Source organism: Talpa occidentalis, unplaced genomic scaffold (assembly GCF_014898055.3).
Source record: "Talpa occidentalis isolate TD23 unplaced genomic scaffold, MPIMG_talOcc4v2.1 talOcc4.6, whole genome shotgun sequence".
Classification (NCBI taxonomy): domain Eukaryota; kingdom Metazoa; phylum Chordata; class Mammalia; order Eulipotyphla; family Talpidae; genus Talpa; species Talpa occidentalis.
The window spans coordinates 116745593-116769886 of record NW_023604972.1 but is presented as its reverse complement, the minus strand read 5'-3'; the positions used below and the strand labels follow the sequence as shown (position 1 = coordinate 116769886).

The 24294-nt window shown below is 37.2% G+C and overlaps 1 protein-coding gene across 1 annotated transcript in view; it reads right to left on the bottom strand.

The window, feature by feature from the left end:
* The window catches only part of FGF10 (fibroblast growth factor 10), a 74542-nt gene extending 50248 nt beyond the window's left edge, over positions 1-24294 (bottom strand). The window contains exon 1 of the mRNA XM_037529671.2: positions 23312-24294. Coding sequence (XP_037385568.1) covers positions 23312-23642 — 331 coding nt within the window. The 5' untranslated portion in view covers positions 23643-24294. The remainder of the gene's footprint in view (positions 1-23311) is intronic.

The window sequence follows — 24294 nt, the reverse complement described above, 5'->3', positions numbered from 1 at the left end:
TAAGGTAAATGAATGTATTCAATCAGAATATGATTTTTTTTTGATTCATAGAAATATAATGTGTGCAGATGGTTTTTGCATAAAAATGTAAAGTTGGAGGATATAAAGTCAACTTTTTTAGTTTGTTGTTAGTGTACTATAACACAAAAGTCATTAACAACAAACTAAAAAAGAAATGAAAAAGATCTCATTACCAGTAACATCGAAAGTCATAAAATACTTAGGAGTTGATTTAATCAAGAAGATGATATTGAAAACAATTAAGACATTCATGATAGAATTGAGGAAGACACATGTAAGTGGAAAATGTAAAGATGTTTAGTAGGTTATTTAGAATAAAATGTTTCTTATGCTCACTGAAGAGAAACCAAGACAAAATGAGCTGTATTCAAAGAATCAGAGATCAATGTTTAATATTTTAATAAATACCCAGATATTATGTCCAAAGACTAAACTGGCTATTAATGAGTACTGTGGATTCTCTGATTTTGATCATTATTGTCAAATATCACTGTGGGTATGAGATATCTAAAATGACCAAGAGTGTGAGAGAGGATAGAGGTGAACTAAATGACCTCTGAAGTCTGCTTCATACTTTCAGTCTCCACCCAGACTTTATACCACAAAATTAGCTGTCAACAGACTCCTGCAGGTTGTCTTGTAGGAATCCAGACATTGCCACATTTGGGAGCTCTTCAGTCAGTAATGTCCTTTGGTTTCTTCATGCCCCTTCCTGGTGGTCAAATTAGTTCTCAAATAATTTGCCAAAAAAGCTCTCTTTCTGTTAATGTCTTCCTTTTTTTTCTTAAATCGTTACTCTATAATGCTATTTTAAAAATACACTTGGAGGGAAACTCAAAACCGTCTTCTTGCACCTCCCCCTTCTTGCTCCATAAAATCCCAGCTCCACTGAGCCATGACTAACTTGTACAGTATGCTTGCAGTGAAAATCGTTTCCCCCCCTAAATATCCTAACTCCAGATTTTCACTCTTATGCTGCTAAGCCTTGATTAAGACATAAGTTAAAAGTAAAATCTGTTTCATCCTAGGAAATTTTCATCTGAGTCCCAGGTTCCTTCCTTTGTGTAAGGGTCTTAGATAGGAAGAACTAATCTCGGTGTTACAGTTAGTTTCAGGACAGAGAGCCACAGCTAATGCTCTTTTGAAGGGGGAAATACCCAAAATTAGAAGAGGGAAGCTAACTACAAACATAATTAACCAAAAGTGTGTGGGTTTTGCGGGTGTGTATCTGGGCAATACGAGTTGGAGAATATTTGACTCTTTTTTTCAAAGCACAAAAATAAATATAAAATGAGAAATGTTAAAAATAATGTCGCTTGGGCACAATTAAGCTCAGTTGGATAATTACTGAATGCAAAGAATTAATAAATTATTCCCCTCCCTTCTATTGATATTACACCAATCTGTTCTGATTTGATCTTTTTTGAAAACTGCTCATCTAGCATTCTGATCATAATATTTCCAATTTTTGTCAATCCACTGTAAAAGCTCCCTTTCACACGTGTATATCAATTATTTCCCATTTTGTACTGTTTTATTTTTCCCTCCCTCCCCTTAATGGAAGCCAATTAGAATAATGAGGGCAAAAGGTTATAGATACATCTGGACCTTCCATTTAACCTCCTGGTTTATCTTTTACGCTTTGTTGAGAACAATGCTGAAAGGTGGATGCCTCCTGTATACATTTTCAACACAAAAATGCAAAAAAAAAAAATGGCATTCTACACTTTGTACATATGTGACATCTGTAATAACTCAGACATGGCAACATTAAGGAAATCATTGTTTCTTAGTTTCATGTTTAATTGTCAGAGCCAGAAAAGGAGGTGAAGAAAGAAGGCAGGACTTGCATCAGCTGACACTCTTTGAGGGACTGGGCTGGAGCAGGCATGGCTTTCATTATATTTAAGTGAATTAGTCTGTTTCCTTTAAACAGGAGAGATTAACAAGCCACCAAGGGCCTGCTGTGGGATTCTGACACTTTTAGTAGCTTGTGACATTTGATTTGTGAATATCAATTCGCCTTCAAAAGCCGAAAGCAAATCTACCATTAGCATGAAGTATACCAAAAGCTGGTTCTAGGTTAGTTTGGTTGAAATTCATTAGAAAAGACATTTACTAAGATGAGGAAATAAATCTTTTATTTGATTCAATAGTTGGTCTTAAAAATGGCTCATAGAGATGTAGGAGTTTAATATGAATGATTTTCTTTTAAAAAGAGAATACTTCAAGTCTTGACCTTGAGAACTCTGTGAACATTAAATAAAAGGGAAAGCTCAGCAATCCTAAGTAAATGGCTCTTATGTTTTTGCTCTCTTTGTGAAATAGTATGTGTTCAGGCAGTTTGGCATCAAAACAAATATTTCTCAAACTGCAAGAAAACAGAAACATTTCCAGTTTATCATCCTTTGAAAAAGTTATTGCTGGAATAGTACAGATATTTTTTGATCTTTTTCTCTGTTATCCATCATGAGCATCAAGACAAAAGTGATCAAGAGCCAGATATTTTTGCAGCTGCAGGTATATATTGAGGAGGCAAGAAGAGATAGTTTTTGGTCTTTATATAAAGTCAAATCAAGAAAAAGTAAGTGACTTCCACCTATAAAGTTTAATTTGCAGATATACTACAGTATCCATTTTGCCTGTGCCTGGCTAAAGGATTTCAAATTAGACTGGTTATATGTTTTATCTTATTGAAAGGCACAATGATATAGTGATTCATCTCATGTGTACTGCAGCTACCTTAGCAGGCCTCAAGTCCTAGGTCCATCACTTACTGACTGTATACTTCAGTGAAGTCACATGATCTTACTGGCTTCATTTTTTTCCCATCTGTAAAATGAAATGACTAGTATTCATCTCCTAGGGGTTTTTTTTGAAAATTAAGTGAATACACATTTGAAGTATTTAGTACTAATTAAAAATTTAATCCCATTCGCTAGTACTATTTTATGTGTTCTGAGTACCTTCTGAAAACATAGCTGGAACAACATCTAAAATCATGGAGCTGGATATCAGTAGTGTAGACCTTTCACTCAACTTGCAGTAATCATACAGTGGTGCTTACTAAAATTCTTGTTATTTATTTTTTTAATAAATATTTACCTGTTTATTCAATGGATTCTGCTGGTGTCCAAAGTAATTAAAAACAACAACAAAATTACAATGAAATATGATGAACCCATATGTTAACTAAAACTGAAACTGCCTTGAATATTTTCATGTTTTCACAGGAAAACAAGGGTATTTATGCATTTAATTTAAGAGTGTAAAAATACTACACAATTCTTCATTTATTTTTTAAAGATTTATTTATTTGTAGAAGAGCTGAGGTGTAGGCCAGAGATTGTGGGGAAGTGAAAGGATTTACTATAGGCAGAGTGGGGAGCACAACAGGTGGATCTACAGAAATACACTGCTGAGGGGAGCAGTGGGTGAGACAGGAGAGGTCTGCATCCTATGTGGGTCAGCTCCCTGGCTGGGGATTGAATTCAGGCCGCAGTGGTGATAATGCTGAGACTTAACCCCTATGCCACTAGAGAGGCCCACTTCATTTATTTTAAATATAAAATGAGAGTGAATTTAACAATACAATTTTAAATTTTGAATGTTTCCCTTTCTTGATCCCTGCTCTGTTGCATAACAAAAGGTCACTCTTACTAGTTGAAAACTTTGCTAATTCAATTAAATTTCAGTCACTGCATAAGGACATGGGATAGTTGGGAGGCTTAGCCCAACATGCTTTACTTCCATAATCATTGTGACCAAAAGGGAAAATATTGATAAATGGTGGATGGCATTTTCCTGGTAAATAAAATACAGTGATAAATTTCAGATTCTTTAATAGCTGAAATAATTCAATGCCTTCTTCAGAGCATACATTATAGCAAAAATGCCTTTGACCAAGGGCCTCATATAGTGCAACAGGATAAAACAAATGATTTCAAACCCCATAAAATCTTGTTGGGTTACAAAAACCCCAACTTTGCTCATCAGTACGATAATCTTTCACACTAATAAATCATTGACTAGGTCATTGGCTACATACTGCTAAGCTCAGCTGAGAATATTCTTATTAATCTTATTAAAGCCCTTTGAAGCCTTCAGTACAAATAGCCTATACACACACATGTGTATATATTATATATAAATATGCATGTGTGTTATATGTCTTATGTGTACATATAACATAAAATGTATATATGTTATACAGTTTAACATATATAATACACTATAATATGTACCAAAAGACACAAAAATGATACATCAGAGCATTTGTTGTCAATTCTTTATTAACATTTTCAAGTTCATATTCCATGTGACTTTGCAAGAGACATTCCATGATGTATATAGATTATAAATTTAGTCTAAGGTGTCTTTTGTAAATATAAAGAAATCATTGACACCAGGAGGAGCCTGTTTGCATTCATGGAACACCCAAGGTGGACTTAGTCCCAGACTTTCCTGTAGCACCAGCCCCAATTATCTGATCAAAAGGTCCATGCATGAACTGAAATTCAATTTCCACAACGGAAATAATCCCTCAAACCAGGAGGAACTCTTCTCAATAATGCATGACATTAAAGAGTGACTTGAGTTTGAGGAAACTGTAGAATCTCAAGATTCCTTTCTGATGTTTCCAGTTTTGGAAGGAGTGCTACAGACTCAAGTGATGACTTTGAGAACTAGGTCCAGCCAACACTCCTGGGAGTGCAAGTATTGATGCATGAATTCCTATGGTTTTTAAAAAAAAGTAGGGCAGAGTCCTGCAGCTCTCAAAGTTGGTTTACACAATTGCCACTGGATGTAGCATTTCTAGCTCTTTATCATAAACTGCAGTGCAGCGCTCTCTGCCATGAGGAAGTCCATGGGACCCATTACTTCCCCTCCCCCCAGATAGCACTCTTACAGCTCAGGCACTTACAACAGTGAGCTGAAAATTGACCTGATCTAAGATCTATGAGAAAATCTTCCATCAACAGATGACTATTTAAACTTTAGCATTTGTTTTAACTTACTTTAAAAATTTGTTCCTTTTTATAGAATACATGGCACTTTCTCCCTTCCCAGAATATGTGCAAAAATGAGAGGAAATGAACTAACATGGAATATGTATGTGAAACTCATTCTGCCAATCTTTTCAGATTATCTCAAGCTCAGAACACCTTTTCCTTCCATCATCCCCATATATAACATAGCATCACTCTTTATTTTCTTGTTTCTTAGAGATTTGCTGACATTACAAATTGGTTGGGGTGTTTAGTAAAGTTCAGATTCCTGTGCATGCACCTCTATCTGTCCCCTTGTCTCCCATGTAGTACTTCTTGAACAGAAACCCTTATGACTTGCATTCTGGGCAAAACCCTATGGTTCATTCTGATCATAACCCCAACTTAGAGAAACACTGTCTCTTCTTATTAGCTATTTCAAATCTGGCCTGCCTCTCCTCTTGTTCTCCTTCTTTTCAAAGTACTTAGAAGGAATCTTATTTTTATTAAGAGAAAAGAGTAGTGACAAGATCTCAAGCTATAACTCACAACTGTCTCTGTGGCCATTTTAATACTAAAACAAAAAACTGTCAGAAACTCCTGTAGATTTAGATGCTATTTGTCTGGTCTCTGTAAGTGAAAATCTTTGAATGCCGTGGATCCTCACTGTGCTCAAGGTAACCCTGGGTCAGAGCTATTATTTAGTTCCCTGACACCAGAACACTATTCCTAATTGCACCTGCCTTTCTCAATATCACACCATTACCTTGCTCCTCAAGTTACGATAGCTCCAGCCCTCAGTTAACAATGAATGTTCGGAGACAAAGGCTTGAGCTCCATAACACTAAATTGGAAGTTGTCACTATCAGTTGCAGCTTGGAAAAAATCTAATGCTAAGCTATGCCAACAATATATTTCTCTATTGTCTACAACTTAAGACTTTATTACTGTGTGAGAAACTAATTTCTGCAAGAGGAAATGCCAGTTTTAGCATCATGGTTTTCTGTAAACCTTAAAAATTTAGGTGATTAATTTTGGGAGAGTTGCACTATTATAGAAATTTTCTAAGGTATAATGGGTCCAAATATGGGTTATATGAATTCTATTCAGGAAAAGAAGATATGATGCAGTTTCAAATAGCACATATACAGTAATTGCAAATTTTAAGCATTGAAGTACTTATATTTTAAAGATACTAATTATTCATTCATTAAACAGAACTTCTTTTATCCTTAACTATAAAACTTAAAGTTGGAAATGTTCCCACGGGCTTAGCATGCATCTTCAGGAGTGCAGCTCTGGGCTCAGAAGAGGAAGAGAACAAACACTCTTTAATCCAGCTTGAATTTATTACCCACTGGAAAAACAGACCACCTTTATAGCCATGTTCTGCATCTAATAATCAAAGCCCTTCCTTTGCTCTTGTAGTGCCCAGCAATCAAAGCACTTAGGTGCAAATAAACTATATCTTTTCAAACTTGTCATCCATTTAGAGTCAAATAAAATTTGAGGTTCTGTTATGAATCTGAAGCTCTGCTAGATATCATTACAGAAATTATTTTAGTTATCATATCAGCTGAAGAAACAGATGCTCAGTGACTTAGTCATATATAAATTAATTAAAGATAGATAAACTGAATTTACACATATCTAGTTGAGTCCATGCTCACTGCTTTCTACCATAAGATGCTGCTTTATTTTTGACAAATTACATTTAATTTGGGCCATGTGAGTTCTTGTTGCCTATTCTATCTATTAGTTTCTTGGGGTTACTGTAACAAAATACCACAAAGTTGGTGATATAAAACAGCAGGACTAAATTCCCTTACAGTTTTGGGGGCCAGAAATTCAATATTAGTTTCACTGGGGGTGAGATCAAGAAGTTGGCAGGGTCACATTCCCTGGGAGGGCTCTTTTGGGGAGAAACTATTTATTGCCTTTTCCAACTTCCATTCCTGAGCTCACGGCCCTCCCTCTATCTTCAAAGCTAACAGAAGAGCATCTTCAAATCTCTTCCTCTCTGTTTCCATCGTCAAACCACCTTCTGCCTTCTGTGTATATGTCTGATTTCCCTCTGTATCTTATAAAGGCATTTGTGATGGTATTAGGGTCCACATAGATAACCCAGGATAATCTCATCTCACAATAATTAATTCAATCACATCTGCAGTACTTAACTGTCTAAAATAGCATTCACAAGTTCTAGGGATTTAGTCGTCCCTGGATGGTCATTATTTGGCAAAACACAGTCTACTTTTAGAAACTCCAAATTGACATATTTAATCTACATTCATCCAAATTCTCATTTAAATATCATCATGTCAATAATCCCAAGTCTCTTCACCTAAATAAGTCAGATATGGGTGACACTCTGGACTTGATCCCTCTTGAGGCAAATCCCCTCCCCATGCCAGATCTGTTAAATTAGAATGTAAGTTTTCTGTACAGTGTAGGACAGGCATATTACAACAGTTATAGACATCCCCATTCCAAAAGGGGGAAAATGGAAAAAAGAAATGAGTCAGCTGATCTCAACCAACTTAAAAATTCAGGAGGGCAAATTCCACTGGGAATTTGCAGTGATCCTACGTGGCTTTCCTGTATCTAAATGCACAAATAGGATCTCCGCCTTGACCCCTGTGGCTCTGTCCTTTGTGTACAATGCTCTATCTTCATAGTGATCCTTTTTCTTAAAAGTTAGCATGTGTTGACAGTTAACAATTTAATCAGGCTATAGAATTTTGAGTTTGACAGCTTTCCTTCATTTTCTCCTCTCTCTATCTATTTCAGTCTGAGTTTGCTGATATAACATTCTCAAAAATATTTTGTATCTCCTGTGTATACCACAGGAATTCATGTCTTTAAGCAAGAGGGTCCTCCTGAGATCTTTCTTGAGTAATCTTATTTCTATTCCAGCTTCTTTGGAGATGGCTGAAGGAAGCCATTACTGACATATCTAATTTCTTCAGTAATAGCATTAGGCTGTTCAGCTACTGATCAGCTCTGATCTTTTCTTCAGAGAAGGCTTTCCTAACAGGGAATGCCTAATTGAGCATCTTTTGCAATCAGGATAGGCGGAGAATTTTCCAAATCGAGTGTTGGTTCTATATTGCTTAATACTTCTTTCTTCACTCCGTTTTTTCTCACATTTTACTAAAAACAGTGAGAAGAAATCAGGCTGTACCTTCAACACTTTTCTTGGAAATCTCAGCCAAATTTCCAAGTTCAGCACATACAAGTTCTGTTTTTTATACAACCGTAAGACACAGTTGCTACTATACAATAGGGATTGCCTTTCCTCCATTTTCCAATGACATGTTCCCCATTTTCTCTGACTCTCACACTGGAAAAGTTTTCAATGTTAATATTTCTACCATTTAAAAAAGGAAGATACATGTTTTCTAAGATGACTTAGGTTTTCTCTACTGTGCTCTTCCCTTCTTTCTGAGTTCTCACCAGATTGCCTTTATTTTTTTTTTAAGATTTATTTTTTTATGCATACAAGAGCTGGGGTACAGGCCAGAGATGCGGGGTGTGAGAGGCTCCACCAGAGACAAAGTGGGGAACAGAATAGGCAGAGTGACTGAAATACACTGCTGAGGGAAGCAGCTGGTGAGACAGGAGAGGTCTGCCTCACCATGTGGGTTGCTCCCAGGCTGGCCGGGGATCGAACTCGTGCTGCAGAGGCTGTGGATTGCTTCATAGTGTGGTGCTTAACCCCTTGCACCACTGGGAGGCCCCAGATTGCCTTTAATGTTCATATTTCTACCAGAAATCCATTTAAGCCAATCTAGGCCTTTTCTATAATATGTCTCAAAATTCTTCCAGCTTATACTATTATCCTGTTTCAAAGCTACATCCACGTTTTTAGGTATTTGTCACAATAGCACCCCACCTTGAGGTATCAAAATCTGTGTTAGTTTCCTATGGTTGCTGTAACAAATTACCACAAAGTTGGTGGTTTAATAGAAATTTATTTTCTCACAGTTATTGAGGTCCGAAGTCCAAGATTAGTTTCATACCTAAATTTAGGTGTTGATGGGATTAAGATCCCTCCATTAGTTCTAGGAAGAGAATCAACTTGTACAGCCTTATTCCCTGGCCCATGGCTCCTTCATTTGTCTTTAAAACCAAAGCACTACATCTTCAAATGCTTCCATCATCAGGTCACCTTCTACTTTCCATGTTTAATCTCTCTCTGTCTCACTCTTATAAGAACAAGTGATATTATTTAGGGCCCAAATGCATAATGCAGGATAATCCCATCTCATAATCCTTAATTATACATCCAAACATTTTATCACAAAAGTAACATTCACAGGTTCCTGGGATTAAGACCTGATATCTTTGAGTAGCTGTAATTCACTATACTACAGTTATAAACTCATAATACAGGTATGCTTCTGGAAACTTGTTCTTAACCTAGGAAATGAGTAGATTGAAATAAAAATATTTTAATAATAACTTCGTTTAATACACTCATTTCATAAGTTAAGTCTCTGAAGCCAAGATAAAATGACCTGACCTACCCAAGATCACACAGCTAATGTTTTGACACAGCCAAGACTATGAACCACATCCCTTTACTCCCACTCATTACAGTAATTATTCTTCTCTAAATGTATTACCAAGAATTGCTCATTTCTTGTCACCAAATTACCCCAGAACCCAAATACAAATCTGAACCCATAAATAACTATCTCACAGTCAGCCTCAAGTTTAAAAGAGAGTAAAGTCATCATTTATCTCTACTGAACATAGTAGTAGCCTTGGGCAAATTGGAGAAACATGGAATCAACCCATGTGAAAAATTACACAATATTTCCATTCAGAAGTCTGTATGAATTTAAAAACTTAACATTCCGTTAAGTAATGTTAGCCCTAACTTATTTTCTAAGTTCTCAGAATTGTAGAACTTAGAAAGTAAGTTTGGAATATTAAAGATAATGCATGGAATTTTATTTTATTTATTTATTTTTTTTTGGGAGAATTTTCTTTAGTGTTTTCATTTAAAGAAAGCTTAATGAAAAATACTTTATTTTAAAATGTATACTTTGCAATGATCTACTTATGCTATATATTAGAAAAATTAAATTTGTTTCTTTGTGTTACAGTTAGAAGAATTGAATTCTTCCATGTATCCTTTGCCTAATATCAACAGTGAAAAATTTACAAATTATAATTTCTACTGAATAGCCCTAATTAAGTAGACAATAACATCTACTCTTACTTACTTGGTTATCTCCACTTTGGTTTTCAAATGGAATTTTCTAGTTATTTTGTATGCTGAAATTTGACTTGTTTCTGGTTTGTACTGCTTTGCTTTGTATTTTCAGATTTTTGAATCATTAAAAACTTTTAATCAAAAGAATTGAGAATTAGGCTAGTTACCATATAGATTATTTTGAATCTTAGATTCTGATGCTAAATTGTAGTTGAATATGTAGATACATTATTACTACATTAGTAGCATTAATGCATGGAATTTTAAAAGAGAATTTACTTCAGATCTTTTTTTTCTAGGTAGATAGCATATTAATCACATTTTACAGATGAGATGACTGAACCATTGAGAGTCTTAAGTGATCAAGGACATGCAGTTTAAAAGAAGAGTAACCTAATTAATATATAGAAAGGATCCGTTATATGCCAGACACCACATTAAGAACTCACATGCAAAAGTGAATTTGATAGATATTGCCTTCGAGAAACTTTCTGTGTACGATGAAAATATATGAGTAAATAAATATGAATTTTATTAATATACGATATACAGGATGTTGTGAGGACAACAGAGTGATCGGGAAGATTTCCTAGAGTTGACATGTAATGGAAATTTGATGGCATGCTGGGGATAAGGCAGCAATATCACTCTAACCAGGCATGGTACACACCAGGGGACAAGGCATATTCTGGAACCAAACTCAACTTTGTAGTTTATATGCTTTCTCTGTTCATAATGGAGAGTATGGTATAAAAGGAATAAAGTATGAAGACCTTACATGGCATGGAAAGGAATGTAGATACCTCCTAATACCTAAGGGTATTAGGAGGAAAGTGAAGTTTCTTTAGGCAACTGACTTGTTTAGATTTGTGCCTCACACAGAATAGACTGAATAAGACCAGAGTGATTTTGTGACAGGGTGCTTGGACTGTGAATAGGATGCTTTTTATAAATATGCCAGAATGAGATGTGTATAATGAGACTATCCCAAGCAAACCAAGACAGAAGGGCAGCCTAGCTCAACTGGCCTAGGTTTTATTCCTGACTCAAGGTATAATGACTAACTTCTAAAAGCGCAATAACTTTTAGATTCAGGTTTCTCAACTAAATATGGTATGGGGGTAATGAGGACTATTGTGCCCATTTCACAGAATTTTTCTGAGACACAATTGAGCCAATGCTTTATAAAATATAAAATAAAGTAAGGTGGTATTATATCAGTTTTTGTGGTCTGATTGTCTTTTTTTCCCCAAAGATTTATTTATTTATGCATGCAAGAGCTGGGGTACAGGCCAGAGGCGTGGTGGGGGGTGAGAGGATTCACCAGAGACATAGTGGGGAACAGAACACGCAGATTGACCAAAGTACACTGCTGAGGGGCGCAACGGGCAAGTCAGGAGAGGTCTGCTGTGCCCTGTGGGTTTCTCCCTGGCTGGCTGGGAATCAAATTCGTGCTGCAGTGGCTGCAGATAGCTTCATAAGTTACGTCTTAACACTCATGCCACCAGGGAGGCCCTGGTCTGATTGTCTTTGTAGTTAAAAATAATACATAGTATAGGGCCTCCTCTGGTGGCACAACTGTTGAACGCTGGGCTGCGAAGCTCCCCGCAGCCTCTGCAGCGCCGGTTCGACCCCGGCCGCCAATGCAAGGTTCCCACATGGCGCACAGACCTCTCCTGCCACCCGCTGCTCCCCTCAGCAGTGTATTTTGTTGGTCTGCCTGTTCTGTTCCCCGCTCTGGCTCTGGTGAATCCTCTTACCCTCCCATGCTTCTGACTGTACCCAGTGCTTGTATAAATAAATAAATAAATCTTAAAAAAAAATACATAGTATAAAACAGTAAATTGAGTTAACATTTTTGAGCTCTTAAAAGAGGCTATATTGTCAGCTTTACATTTAGAGTCCCATTTGTAAATTTACAAGCTCATACTTCCAATAGCAATGAGGTGGTTGATACTGCAGAAATCAAGATCCAGGGAGTAATTTGTCAAGGCCACCCCAGCTATGGTTTTAGAATCCCAGATTCTACACCTGGAGACCTGTCTCCATTGTTCATGATCTTAATAGCGGGTGTAGTTGTCTTTATCCTGTCTGTATCCCCTTCCTAGTTTTGTTTTTAAAATATTTAAGTATACCTTTTTGCAAGAAAAATAGTCGTAATCTACTATGTTTCTTTTCCTAATCATCTAAACCCAGTAAATCTAAGACAATTTAAAACAGAAATGACAAGAAAAAATACACAACTGGAGCAAGGAATACTAACACTTGAGTGCTTCCCTTTGGAAATATGCTAGGAAAATTCAGAACCTCTTCCCAATAATATGAATATAGTAAGATTTCTGCAGTATGGACTACTTTATATATATATTTTTAAAGATTTATTTATTTATTTATACAAGCACTGGGTACAGTTAGAAGCGCGGGAGGGTAAGAGAATTCACCAGAGCCAGAGCAGGGAACAGAACAGTTAGACTGACGAAATACACTGCTGAGGGGAGCAGCGGGCAGCAGGAAAGGTCTGCACGCAATGTGGGACCCTCGCCTGGCAGCAGGGTATCTAACTGGCACTGCAGAGGCTGCGGGCAGCTTCGAAACCCAGCGCTCAACCGCTGCACCACCGGGGAGGCCCTAGTTTACATTTTTTAAGCAGTGATAGTTTAGCAAATCATTTGGTGTGAATCAGAACTAGTTTTTCATGCACCTCATATAAAATTCTGTTTTTAGTTTTTCTGGTCAAGCTGCAATTCTACTATATTTAGGTTAGGTCACTTATACTCTAGCTTCTACTTTTTCCAAATATTGCCCTGCTTTCTGTTTTTTCTTTATTGCAAAAAGTTTTTTTAAAAAATCAATCAATGAGGGCTTCCCCGGTGGCGCAGCGGTTGAGCGCTGGGTTGCGAAGCTGCCCGCAGCCTCTGCAGCGCTGGTTCGATCCCCGGCTGCTCCCCGGCCACCCGGCTGCTCCCCGGCCACCCGGCTGCTCCCCGGCCACCGGAGGCGGCTCCCACATGGTGCACAGACCTCTCCTGCCGCCCGCTGCTCCCCTCAGCAGTATACTTCGGTCCTTCTGCCTGCTCTGCTCCCCGCTCTGGCTCTGGTGAATTCTCTCACCCTCCCGCACTTCTGACTGTACCCAGTGCTTGTATAAATAAATAAATAAATAAATAAATAAATAAATAAATAAATAAATAAATCTTTAAAAAAAAAATCAATCAATGAAAGAAGACTGACTTTATATGGCAACTGTGTAAATGTAATACCCTATGCAATATTAAATTCTTAGGTATAAGAATATTACAGATCTTTCCCATGAGTGCTCATTCTAATATATTTTGTCTGTATTTCATGAGATACCTACCCATTTGTGAATTCTGTTCCACCCACATACTTCTGTGCCTTCTTTTAGAATCCTCTGGCTCCTCTTTTTTTTTTTAATCTAATTTGATGTGTTATTGGAGTCCCCGATACTCAGTGTGACGCTCTCCCTATGTTGTTCGCGTTTCTGCTGTTAAGAGGTTGCCTTTTACTTCCATTTTCTCTTGCTTCTTTGTTCTGGTGTAAACTGCTTATATTATCTTTCAACTCCCTGTGACCATGCACTGCCTCTATCCCTAGATTGAAAGCCCTTAGTAGTTATGAGCTGGAAAGGTCACAGTCATGGGATGAGAAACAATAAACTTTACAGAATTTACTGAGAGCTGAACATCTGTGATAATCCCAGTTCAAAACCTGTATCATAGCTTGAAATATAAGATTTTGGAGGAACTACTTAAAAATTGATTTCCCTTTTGCCTTTTATGCAATAATCTTTCTTTTCAGTATCCATGGTTATCTATTTAGTCCCTATTTTTTTCCTTTTATTCTTTTTTAAGGTTCTGTCTTTATACACATTTATCTTGTCATCTCTCTTCAATTCTTCACTCTCTTTAGTTATCTTTAATTTTTAAGTACCATCTGCTACCAGTCTCTTAAAGAACTCTTTCTCCTAAACTTCAGAATATTATAAACACTATAATTCCAAATCTTTAATAACTTCAGATTTTCTAGTATTTTCCTTCTTAGAGAATGCCAGGTGTGTTCCTCTTTTCTGCCTTTTTCTTTCATTCCAATATTTTAAATTTCCACCTCATCAAAAAAACGATTGATTTCCTGGTGCTTTTCCTTGAAACAAGGGGCAACATCACATGTACTTTTTCCTTATGAAGACCCATTCGATGGGTCTTAAGTGCTTGGCTCTATTCGATTGTTACAAGCATCAGCTCTGACTTCACCAAATCCTATGTTTAGTGTGTTTCTGGGAGGAGACACCCAACTTTCTCCATACTGTTCCCTTCATCCCACCTCTTGAAAAGCCTCCTCTAGTCATGATGGTTCCAATTGTTTTTTGTTGTTGTTAGATTACTCCATAGCATGTGCCCCAATTTTTCATCACGGATATCTTTATTTGTTTATTTTATGGGACCGTCAGTGGAGTGAAGCTTTGTGACAACAAAGCTAGAATCTTTTTTTCAGTATTGTACTGAAGAGTCATGTGGTAGCTGACAGTATATTTCTGTTGAATGAATGAATGCATGATCACATATAATCTTTACCTTGTAGGAAAGAGGTAGGTATTGATATTGTAATATCCTTATTCTATTGATGGCAACTTGTCCAAGTCATACACTTTCATCTGGCACTTTGCTTTCATATCTGTTGGTTTCAAAACCCACTTTCAATCCAGGTCTACATTTGTAATCACTTTTAATCAATATCCACATTTTTAATCCCTGTGTTCTACTCCCTCTTTAGCAGGGACTCCGACTGCCCCTTTCTTACTTTGAGACCATGGCTGCTGTTACTTCTGTGTGATTCCTTTTAGGTCATAGGTTCTTATTTCAGTTAATTTAACATCCAGTAGAATGCCAGGGCTCGGGTTATATTTCTCTTACACCTTTCTCGTCGTGTCAGCCCTTTTCAGTGCTACTCATTTGCTTGCTATCTTTCCGGGGAGTTCAAAACCCTTGTCCTCATCACTCCAGTAAAGCATCTCCTCCACCTTTCACAGTGTGTGTCTAAATGCTGTAGCGCCTCTTCTATTTTCCCTCTGGCTTCTAAATGATATGTTCTTTAACATCTCCTTTGCTTCAGCCTTGTAGAACTTCTTTAGTTTCGTTGATCATGTTTTTATACCATAATTTAATTAACATCCACAGTACCCTTTTTTCAAATTATGGAAACTTACCCTTTTACTGAGAGATGTTCCAAAAAATGCCCCAGAAATCTGTTTTACTACATTGGTAACTACTGTTACTAATAATGTTGTAAATGTATCTCACTTTAGATCATAAATACTATGTAAATTGGTATCATATGTTACTCTTTACCCCATGTTATAGACATTAATTTTTCTTTTAATCTATCAATAAATTAAAGTTATTTAGACTTTGGATATATATGAGACATATAATAATATGTGTGTATAATTTGAAATCAATTATAAAATTTATTTGCCTCTAATGATTATGATAGTACAGATCAATGTAACATATGTGAAAAGTCAGATTCTGCATATAATAAAAATAAATCTAACTCAGCAATCAGTGCCAAAAGGTTTTTCCTTGAAAGAAGCATGTAAACACACGTATGCTATTAATTCAGAGTCTAACTTCTGTCTCAATGTCTTTCTAATAAAGATATGTGTATTCCTATATGTGGTCAACCCAGAGTATATTTGCATATGTTACATTTTTCCTCAATGATAACCAGTACAATGTGAACACGAGTTTCATTTTAAAGAACTACATTTGGCAGGGGTATTCAGAGAAGTTTCATAATCTTAGTGAAATTTTAGAAATTGGAAATATTAAAGACCAAACAAGTATTTATCTTGTTTGAAATAAATGATGACTAAAGTAGGAAGAAAATAAATATTTGGAATCCTAAATCATCTTCACTTTCTCTTACAAGAGTCCAAATGCAAAAAAAATAAGGGAAATGACAAAGTGCTAGTAAATGTTGCATATACTAAAACAATTTAAAAGAAAGGCAAAATGAACCTCCAGGGAGAGTTATTGAGAATAGGATATTTAATCAGACAACATCCATTCTCAGAAAGATGCTTATCTGTGGGTTGTCCACTGAAGGTAAAGCTGTAAGAATCTAGGCCTAAGCGCTGACCAAGGGACAACTCTCTGGAAAGTCAAAATAAGAGGTGTTTGCTAACGGACTATGTTGAATTTACATCGCTAACAACTTTTATGTATATAAAACTATATGTTTCAGAGGCTGTACATCTAAAAAAGTCTAGGCCACTGGCTTTAAATGTAATAGGGAATACAAAACAATAGGAGTGGATGACTTTCTCTGGTCTCAGTGGCATAAAAAGAGTTCAGTAGTCAGGGAAAAGGGAAAAAAGAAAATAAAAAAACATAATGGAGTTGTAAAGGGATGATAAAGTAGCAGGGATTTATACAACTCAGAAGTGGGCTTGTCACAGATGGCTGACATTTCAGGTGCATAAGTGCTTCAAGATAGACTATTAGCAGTCGGTGGGTCTTGAATTGTAAAGACTATGAATATGTCAAGCCGTCCTCATACAAAGGAAATGTCTCAAGAAAAGGTTAAGGATGAGGATAAGGATGTGTTTTTCAGTAAATCCTGTTAACACAAGATTCTCAAAAGTAAACAATTATAGAAAAATGCCTTTTTTAAAAAGTTCTTTTCATTTTGCCATTTAGAGTTTAATTACAATTAATTCACACTATTCATAATTAAATTGTAGTTATAGCGAAATTATTAGGTTATGTTTAGTTGATTACTCAAAGTTGGGGATTAGTCACTTAATACCTCTCCCATTAAGGTTAAATAAATAATTCATTAATATCTCAGTGTCATCATTCATTGTAGGAAGCATGCCAAACATTTGAAAATTCCTCATTAATGATAACACACACACTGACAGATTAGATATAGGTAAAGTTGGACAGATTTAGGTTGAAGAATTATTAGGTGAACTATAAAATGAGGCAATGCTTTACTGCCAGCACTATGAATCTATCAAATGGTAATTGGATGCACGTGTTAGCAGCAGTAAAAAGTCATTGTCCAGTTGTCCACCTTACATGGGAATCTACTCTGAGTGTCTTCTTTGATTTATTGTTCCAATTAGAACACAGTGTTCAAAGAAAGAACACAACTGACTTGATTTAAAAGCAAGGGAGTCTTTAAGGCCATTATTTTGTGGGTGACCCGGCTCCCTTTTAGATATCTTGAAACTTTCTATTTGTGTAAAATCTTTACTAATTAAATAATTTGTTTTAAATGGATTATGTGAAGTAGCAATGTTTTGCATGCATTCAGTTAGTATCAGAGCACCACAGGTTGCTTCCCAAGATGCAGATATATTTTCCTTCATTAATTTTAAAGGCATATATCCAGGTTTTCACATGTTATGTTGACTGACAGACACAGGTAAAGGTGCCAAGCATCGAAAAAAATGCCAATTTTGCAAAAGAAAACATGCAAAACTGAGTCATAATCACCGCTGGTAAGTGTAAAAGTTCTTAAATCATTGTAATATATTATGAGAGAGTGAGATATGCTGCATAAATGACAAGACAAAAGATTCATTGCTTTTCCAGACTTTGTTAAAATTATATAAGCTTGAATCTTATGAACCAGATTATTGGAAAATTGAAAGAGATCTTTAATTTCTGAATGGAAATGCTAATATTTTACTTACATTAGGAAAACATCAACTGCTAATGCTGACAAATGTTGGAACAGTAATACTAAAAATGTCTGTCATCTGAATTAGTCTTGATTGCAATGTTCACAGAATTAATGTTAAGATAGATTAAAATCACTTTGAATTAAATACATGTACTATTCTCCTGAAGCATAATAGAGAATTATTATTTATATTACAATTCTGGATATGCATATGGATATTTAAGGCTTAGGAAAGATGTATTCATAAGCAGCTCATAAATGTGAGGAACATTAGCTCCATTTCAAATGAATTGTCAACTTTTCCCCAACATTATGACTTGTGGAAAGTCAGATATTTGGATAATAAATGGGGTTTGCCTCTGAACATAAGGTGATTGCACAGGAGTTTTAAGTGAACATTTATGTTCTTCTATAAGTTCATTAAACATGAAAGGAAGGAACTGGAGTGAGACTTATCACTCTAAACTTGCAGGAAAAAAGGTAGAAGAAAAAAAATGCATCCTCTGGGGTCACCATCACGCTACGAAACATAATTCTTTTAAATTCTGATCTTAAACATCATTCTGAAAACACCTGTTTTAAAAGCTTGGTGCACACTCTTGGTGCCAAGAGGCCAAAGGCATGCTCCAAAATCTGCATGTGATCACTGCCAACTGTTTTCTTGGGTTTCTACTAGTAGATGGTGATAAATCAGATTTATGAAGAGGAAACTCTCTGTAATTGTGCATTTTAATGGATTTATGATAAGGCCATCCAAGTGGAGGGTCCATATGGTAGGGATGCTGTGAAGGTAACAGGACAGTGTCACGTAAACATTAAATACAGTGCTTTCCACCTTCATAAATCCTCCATGCTCATGATTAAATGCTGCTGGTTATAAATTATTCAACCAAAGACTAGAAATAACCACAACTTAAATAAGACACAAGTGGAAGTCAAAAGTTGTATATAAGTGTTCTTCCCAGAAAACTCTGGTATATTTATTAGGAGAAAATATTTGAGTCCCTATTTTTCTTTACAATTACTTTCTCACTTTATTTAACTCTCTGCAATGAACTCTAGTCTTGATTAAAATGAAATAATGCAAATCATTAATCCTAGACAATAATCTGTCACTTTTATGTGGTGAAGCACCTTTTTGATGTGCAGACTTAATTTAAGGTTCCCTTTCTCTATCCCTCTTCTCCTCCCTGTCTCACACTCTCTCTCTCCCTCTGTGTGTATGTTTTAGGTTTCTAAGAATGTTGCCCTTTTTAGAATCATATATCAGAAGTTTCTGCAATAGTACAATTTCACACTAGTGTTTACAATCAAATTATTTTACTACATGTGGGATCAATTAAATATTTGTTCCTTAGCTATAAACAATTACTATATATAATGACATACTTGGATTTTTCTTAAATAGTTATGTATTTCTAATGCCCTCTCTTAAAATAAAAATGAAACTGATATTTGTGATTTTTGTGTGTGTCCAGAAGCATTTATATTCCCAAGCATAAGATCTCAAAAGATATTTCACCTAGAGAATGCACAGATATTGCCTAATACCATGTCATCACCTGTAATGATACCTTTTCATTTCTGTTCCATTATCATTTTACTACTGTTCCAATTTAATTTTGAGGAACTGTTGGTGTTCACAGTAAGAAGTAATTAAGGTGTGGGATAATTTGTAAGGTTTGGGGGTATCTATTCCTAATATATTGACCTCACTGTTGCCAGTAGCAGAGAGGTAAAAGAAAGAAAGCATGACATAACCAAATAGACCTAGACTTGAATAAGGGCTCTGCCAAATTCTAGATGGGTGACCTTAGGCAATGTACTTTTTCAGATTTAATTTTTATTCTGAAAACTGTGACTAGTTGTGTTTAAATCATAGGACTGTTGTGTCAGAGGAGATATTTAGTCCAGGAGACAGAGCACATACTAGACACTGATTTCTCTTTAGAGGCCCACCCTCCTTTCCTGGAAAGACACTTATGCTCTATGGCTTTTCACTTTGGGAGTTTAGAAATACATTTTCTTTTCACTCAACTCCCCTTTTCTGCAAGTTGACAGCCATGGGAGACACCCACAGCTGTTTTACTTATGTCCAGAAATAAGTCCACCAGTCCCAGTTGCAAGGGTCCCTAACAGCTGTATCCAGCCTTTCTCTGAGGTTAGAACTGGAGTGGTAATGTTTCAAGGGCAAAGCTCTAGATGTAAAGAATGATAAAGCAAAACCTAAATGAGCCTGCACATATCTAGTGACAGATACACCACAGCTATTCTAAATTATTCAAGCTTTCTCAGACTTCTAACAGGAGAAACATAATTCATCTCTGCTCCCTTTATTCCACTCTTTAGCACATGTAATATTTTTAGAACTATCCAATTTCCGGGAACCAGCTTTGGAGGTAGAAGTTAAAAATGATTTTGCAATGCTTATGAGTGATTTCATTATTTCCCTTATGTTAGCATTTTGCTGGCAACAAGCCAGTAAAACGGTTGTTTAATTACCCAGGACATCACAAACATGTAACCTCTTAGATAAGCTATTACTGTATTTTAGCAGCAATAATATTAATGTCAAAAGTAACAAAGAAAATTAAGCTTCAAATAAGCAAACCTCAAAAGAACAGCTCTGTGTTTTGAGAATAATTAATAACTTGTTTAGGAAAATGTTACTGAAATGTGGTTTTTGGACAAGGAACTGACACTCTTCAGAGGTTAGATACCCTAATATTTAACAGGCTACCATTTGGTGGGCTGGCTGGCTGGTACCCTGCAGGCATGGCAAAAGTTTGTTCACATGTAATTATGCAACATTTAGACAATATCTTAATGATACCATGTAGTTCAGCTGAATCAGTCCAGCTGGAAATTGTAGCAGCGTTCTGATTACCCTGCCACATGTGAAATTAAGGCTTTTTCAACCTCTACTTTTCACTTGCTATGTTTTGATACAGATGTTCTTAGAAAACCTAAATTATTTATGGTTTGATTTTATTTAGCACAGTAAGCCCCTCCACTTTCATTTTCAAGCATTGATTAAGATTGTACTACCATATAAGATACTGTCATTTAACGAAAACTATTAGTATACTTTATTATATGGAAGAGATATTAATATATTTTGAACAGGTAGGATAGAAAACTCTCCATACTTGCTTTTGATTCAATAAAAATTGTACACTTTTCTCCTTGCAGATAATTCTTAAAGTGAAAATGTGTATCCTAGAAATCATTTGACTAAATAATCATGCAGTGATCATTATTTTAGGAAATAGTAATTGATGTTGCATAAATAAACTAGTGCAGATTGGTCCTTACAATCGCATAATGGAGACACAATATAGCAATAATTAGTGGGAAAAGGAAGAAAGTTTTCTTAATGTGAACACACTGAAATTTTATTATATTTCTTTGTCTTATTTCCTTGAACTAAAAATAAAAGAAAAAAAATTCAGTCCAAGGTAATAGTTATTCTTTTAAAACTCCTGGCTCACCCTTCAGTGACTGTTTGAACCACTTCTTCCTCATCATCCTACCTGAATGATACTATGTCTGTTTCATTCTAGAAGTAAACACTGGTATTAAATTTTCAAGCAACAACTATAACATCTATACACAGTAGCCCATGAATTCAAGTAACCTATGGCTTTTGAAAAAGAAACCTCTTCATCATAAATAACATTATCGCCACTACTTTGTATAAATCAGAATGGGAGAAAAGGCAATTCAGTATATAATATCTCTAATATTAAACATGAATGGAACACTTTAAATAGTTCTGTAAATATGCTTATTACTTATAAATATATTGATAATTTTAGTAAATGTAGGTAGCAGTTGAAGAGGAATGCAAGTTAATGTTGAATGGAGGTGAGTCCTGAAGGAAGGACACTAGTCTTAATTCTTGCAAATTTTTATTTAAGAAGAAAATGCTAAATTCAGGCTAATTGTCATCCCCATGAATGACCAAGGAGTCTTGAGATATATGAAATATGTATTTAAGTGAGCCACAAATATATGAGGGAAATTCCCAAACCAGAAACAGAAAAGTTCCTTTGAAAGGTGACTTGGAAGTACCATTTTGATAAGGCTAAATGGTCATTAAAAAATGTTTAAACATCATTGTCTACTGTCTTCAGGGCGCCATTACATAGCCTCAGGAACCTTTCAAACAGCAGTCAATAGAGGATGAATAAGTCTCTCCACTTGAAAGAAACTAGGAAAGAAAACCAACAGTAATCTGGCTCTGCTGGACTGATTCAAGAAGAGACACAGTATCCATCCCTCCTCTTCTGGTTCTCCCGCCCCCTGCCCAGTCCACGCCCCTTCAAGAAAGAAAGAGGAGAAAGAACTAGAGAAGGAGCTAGAGAAAAGAAAAAGGAAAGAAACCCAGGGATCCGAGGCGTAATTTGTACTGAGGAGAAAACTTCATCTTATGGGATAAACTATAGCCATGGAAACCGACTTATGACTTTTACTTTGAAAATAAAAGAATGACAATGAAATTTGTGTGAGGTCTGTGTGGATCCAGCCCCAGATGTTTACAATGCTGTCGTAGTATAGCACTGCAATATGAGAGGTTTTAGAAGAAATGAGTACAACAGGACACCACAAAGCAGCGCATATGCTATTGACAATGCAGACATGAGCATCATGTTACCAACAGAGAAGGCAGGCAGAAGACAAATAGCAGCGGTGGTGCCTGAAAAGCTAACTTCATGGACTGCAATCACTCAAACCAACGAGAGGGACCAAAAAAAAAAAAAAAAATCAAAACCAGAAAAATGCTTTAGCTCCTATCTAGAGAGAGGTGGTGGGGTAAAGAGGGTGGGGGTGGGGAGTGAGTGGAATTGACTTTTCTTTCTTAAAGTTCCCATAAAGCCCCTATAATTGACAGCAGATAATTATTTTCAGCTTGAGGAGCCTGTCCCAAAACTCTTAATAAGATTGCCAGGGAAAAGAAACAAAATGTGTTTACTTGAGTCATTTCCAGAAGGGAGGGAGAGTAGACCTTCAGATGAGGTGGGGAAGGGCCAGGAAGGGCATCCAAGCTCTGCAGCAACTCCAGGGCGCCCTGCGTGGTCCGGAGACTGACAAGCCAGAGAGAAGGGGCAGCTAGGGTGGCACTGGGTGTGTGATGGGGGCAGTGGAGGGAGCACGTCTAAGGGTCTAAGGGTCTAAGGGAGGGGCTGCAGCAGCACAATGTATACACTGGTGGGGGGTGATTTAGTGTGAAAGTATTCCACTTAATCATTTTACAGGGGTTGGGGACGTAAATATTTAGCTGGCCACATCTGGAACAGATTTTACCCCCGTGTGGGGTGGGGGTGGATAATTGGAAGGAGGGGAACGCGCATTTGTTACTTACTGTACGGGCAGTTCTCCTTCTTGGTCCCGCTGACCCTCCCGTTCTTCTCAATCTTGAGAAAGTACTTGGTGAAAGAGAATAGCTTCCTCCAGCGGACATCTCCTTGGAGGTGATTGTAGCTCCGCACATGCCGTCCCGCGCTGGAAGGAGAGGACGAGGAGGACGAGGAGGAAGAAGAGTTGGTGGCCTCTGGAGACACCATGTCCTGACCAAGGGCTTGGCAGGTGGCAGGGACGGAAGACACCAACAACAGCAACAAGAAACAGCAGCAGCAGCAGCCGGGCAGGTGGGGAAAGGCTGAGGCACAATGTGTCAGTATCCATTTCCACATTGTACTGAAACTCTCGGCACTGGAAATTGTCTCATCAGAAGGAACATGCTGGAGGGGTAAGACCTGGTGCAAGGCGAGGAGACAGCCGGAGGTGGTGGTCGCTGGTTAGCTCCCTCTGGGCACGGATCTGGCCAGAAGTGAATGCACCAACATCCATAACTCCTCAGAAGGGCCGGCTGCCTCTGCGGGCTCCTGTCTGGGGTCCTCTGCGCCTCTCCAGCCTCGGGTGAATGGTGGACGTGGGTGGCCGCAGGAGCTGGTGGTGGCGGTGATGGTGTTGGTGACCAGCGATGTCCACTCCCCTAGGAGTTACTTTGTTCTCTTCTTGACTCCTTTCTTCACCATGTTAGATGTTTAAAAAAAAAAAAAAGTGAAAAACAGATGACAGCACGGTGAACAAAACCCAGAGGGGTCGGGACAGGGGGGGGGAGGCCGGGGGAGCTCTCCGTGCCCCTCTGCTGCTGGCACCTTCTGGCCGCTCTCTGCAGAGCCCCAGCCTGCCCGGCAGCTCTGGACGCGCGTCCCCTTGGAGTTGTCAGAGCTGCGAGCAGCTGCCCGGTCTCCGTTGTTTTCTTCCCCGTCTTGCTTTCTCTTTTTGGTGGTGCCTGTTGATGTGAAGTCTCCAGAAAGTCACTTCTTGTTTGGGGGTGGG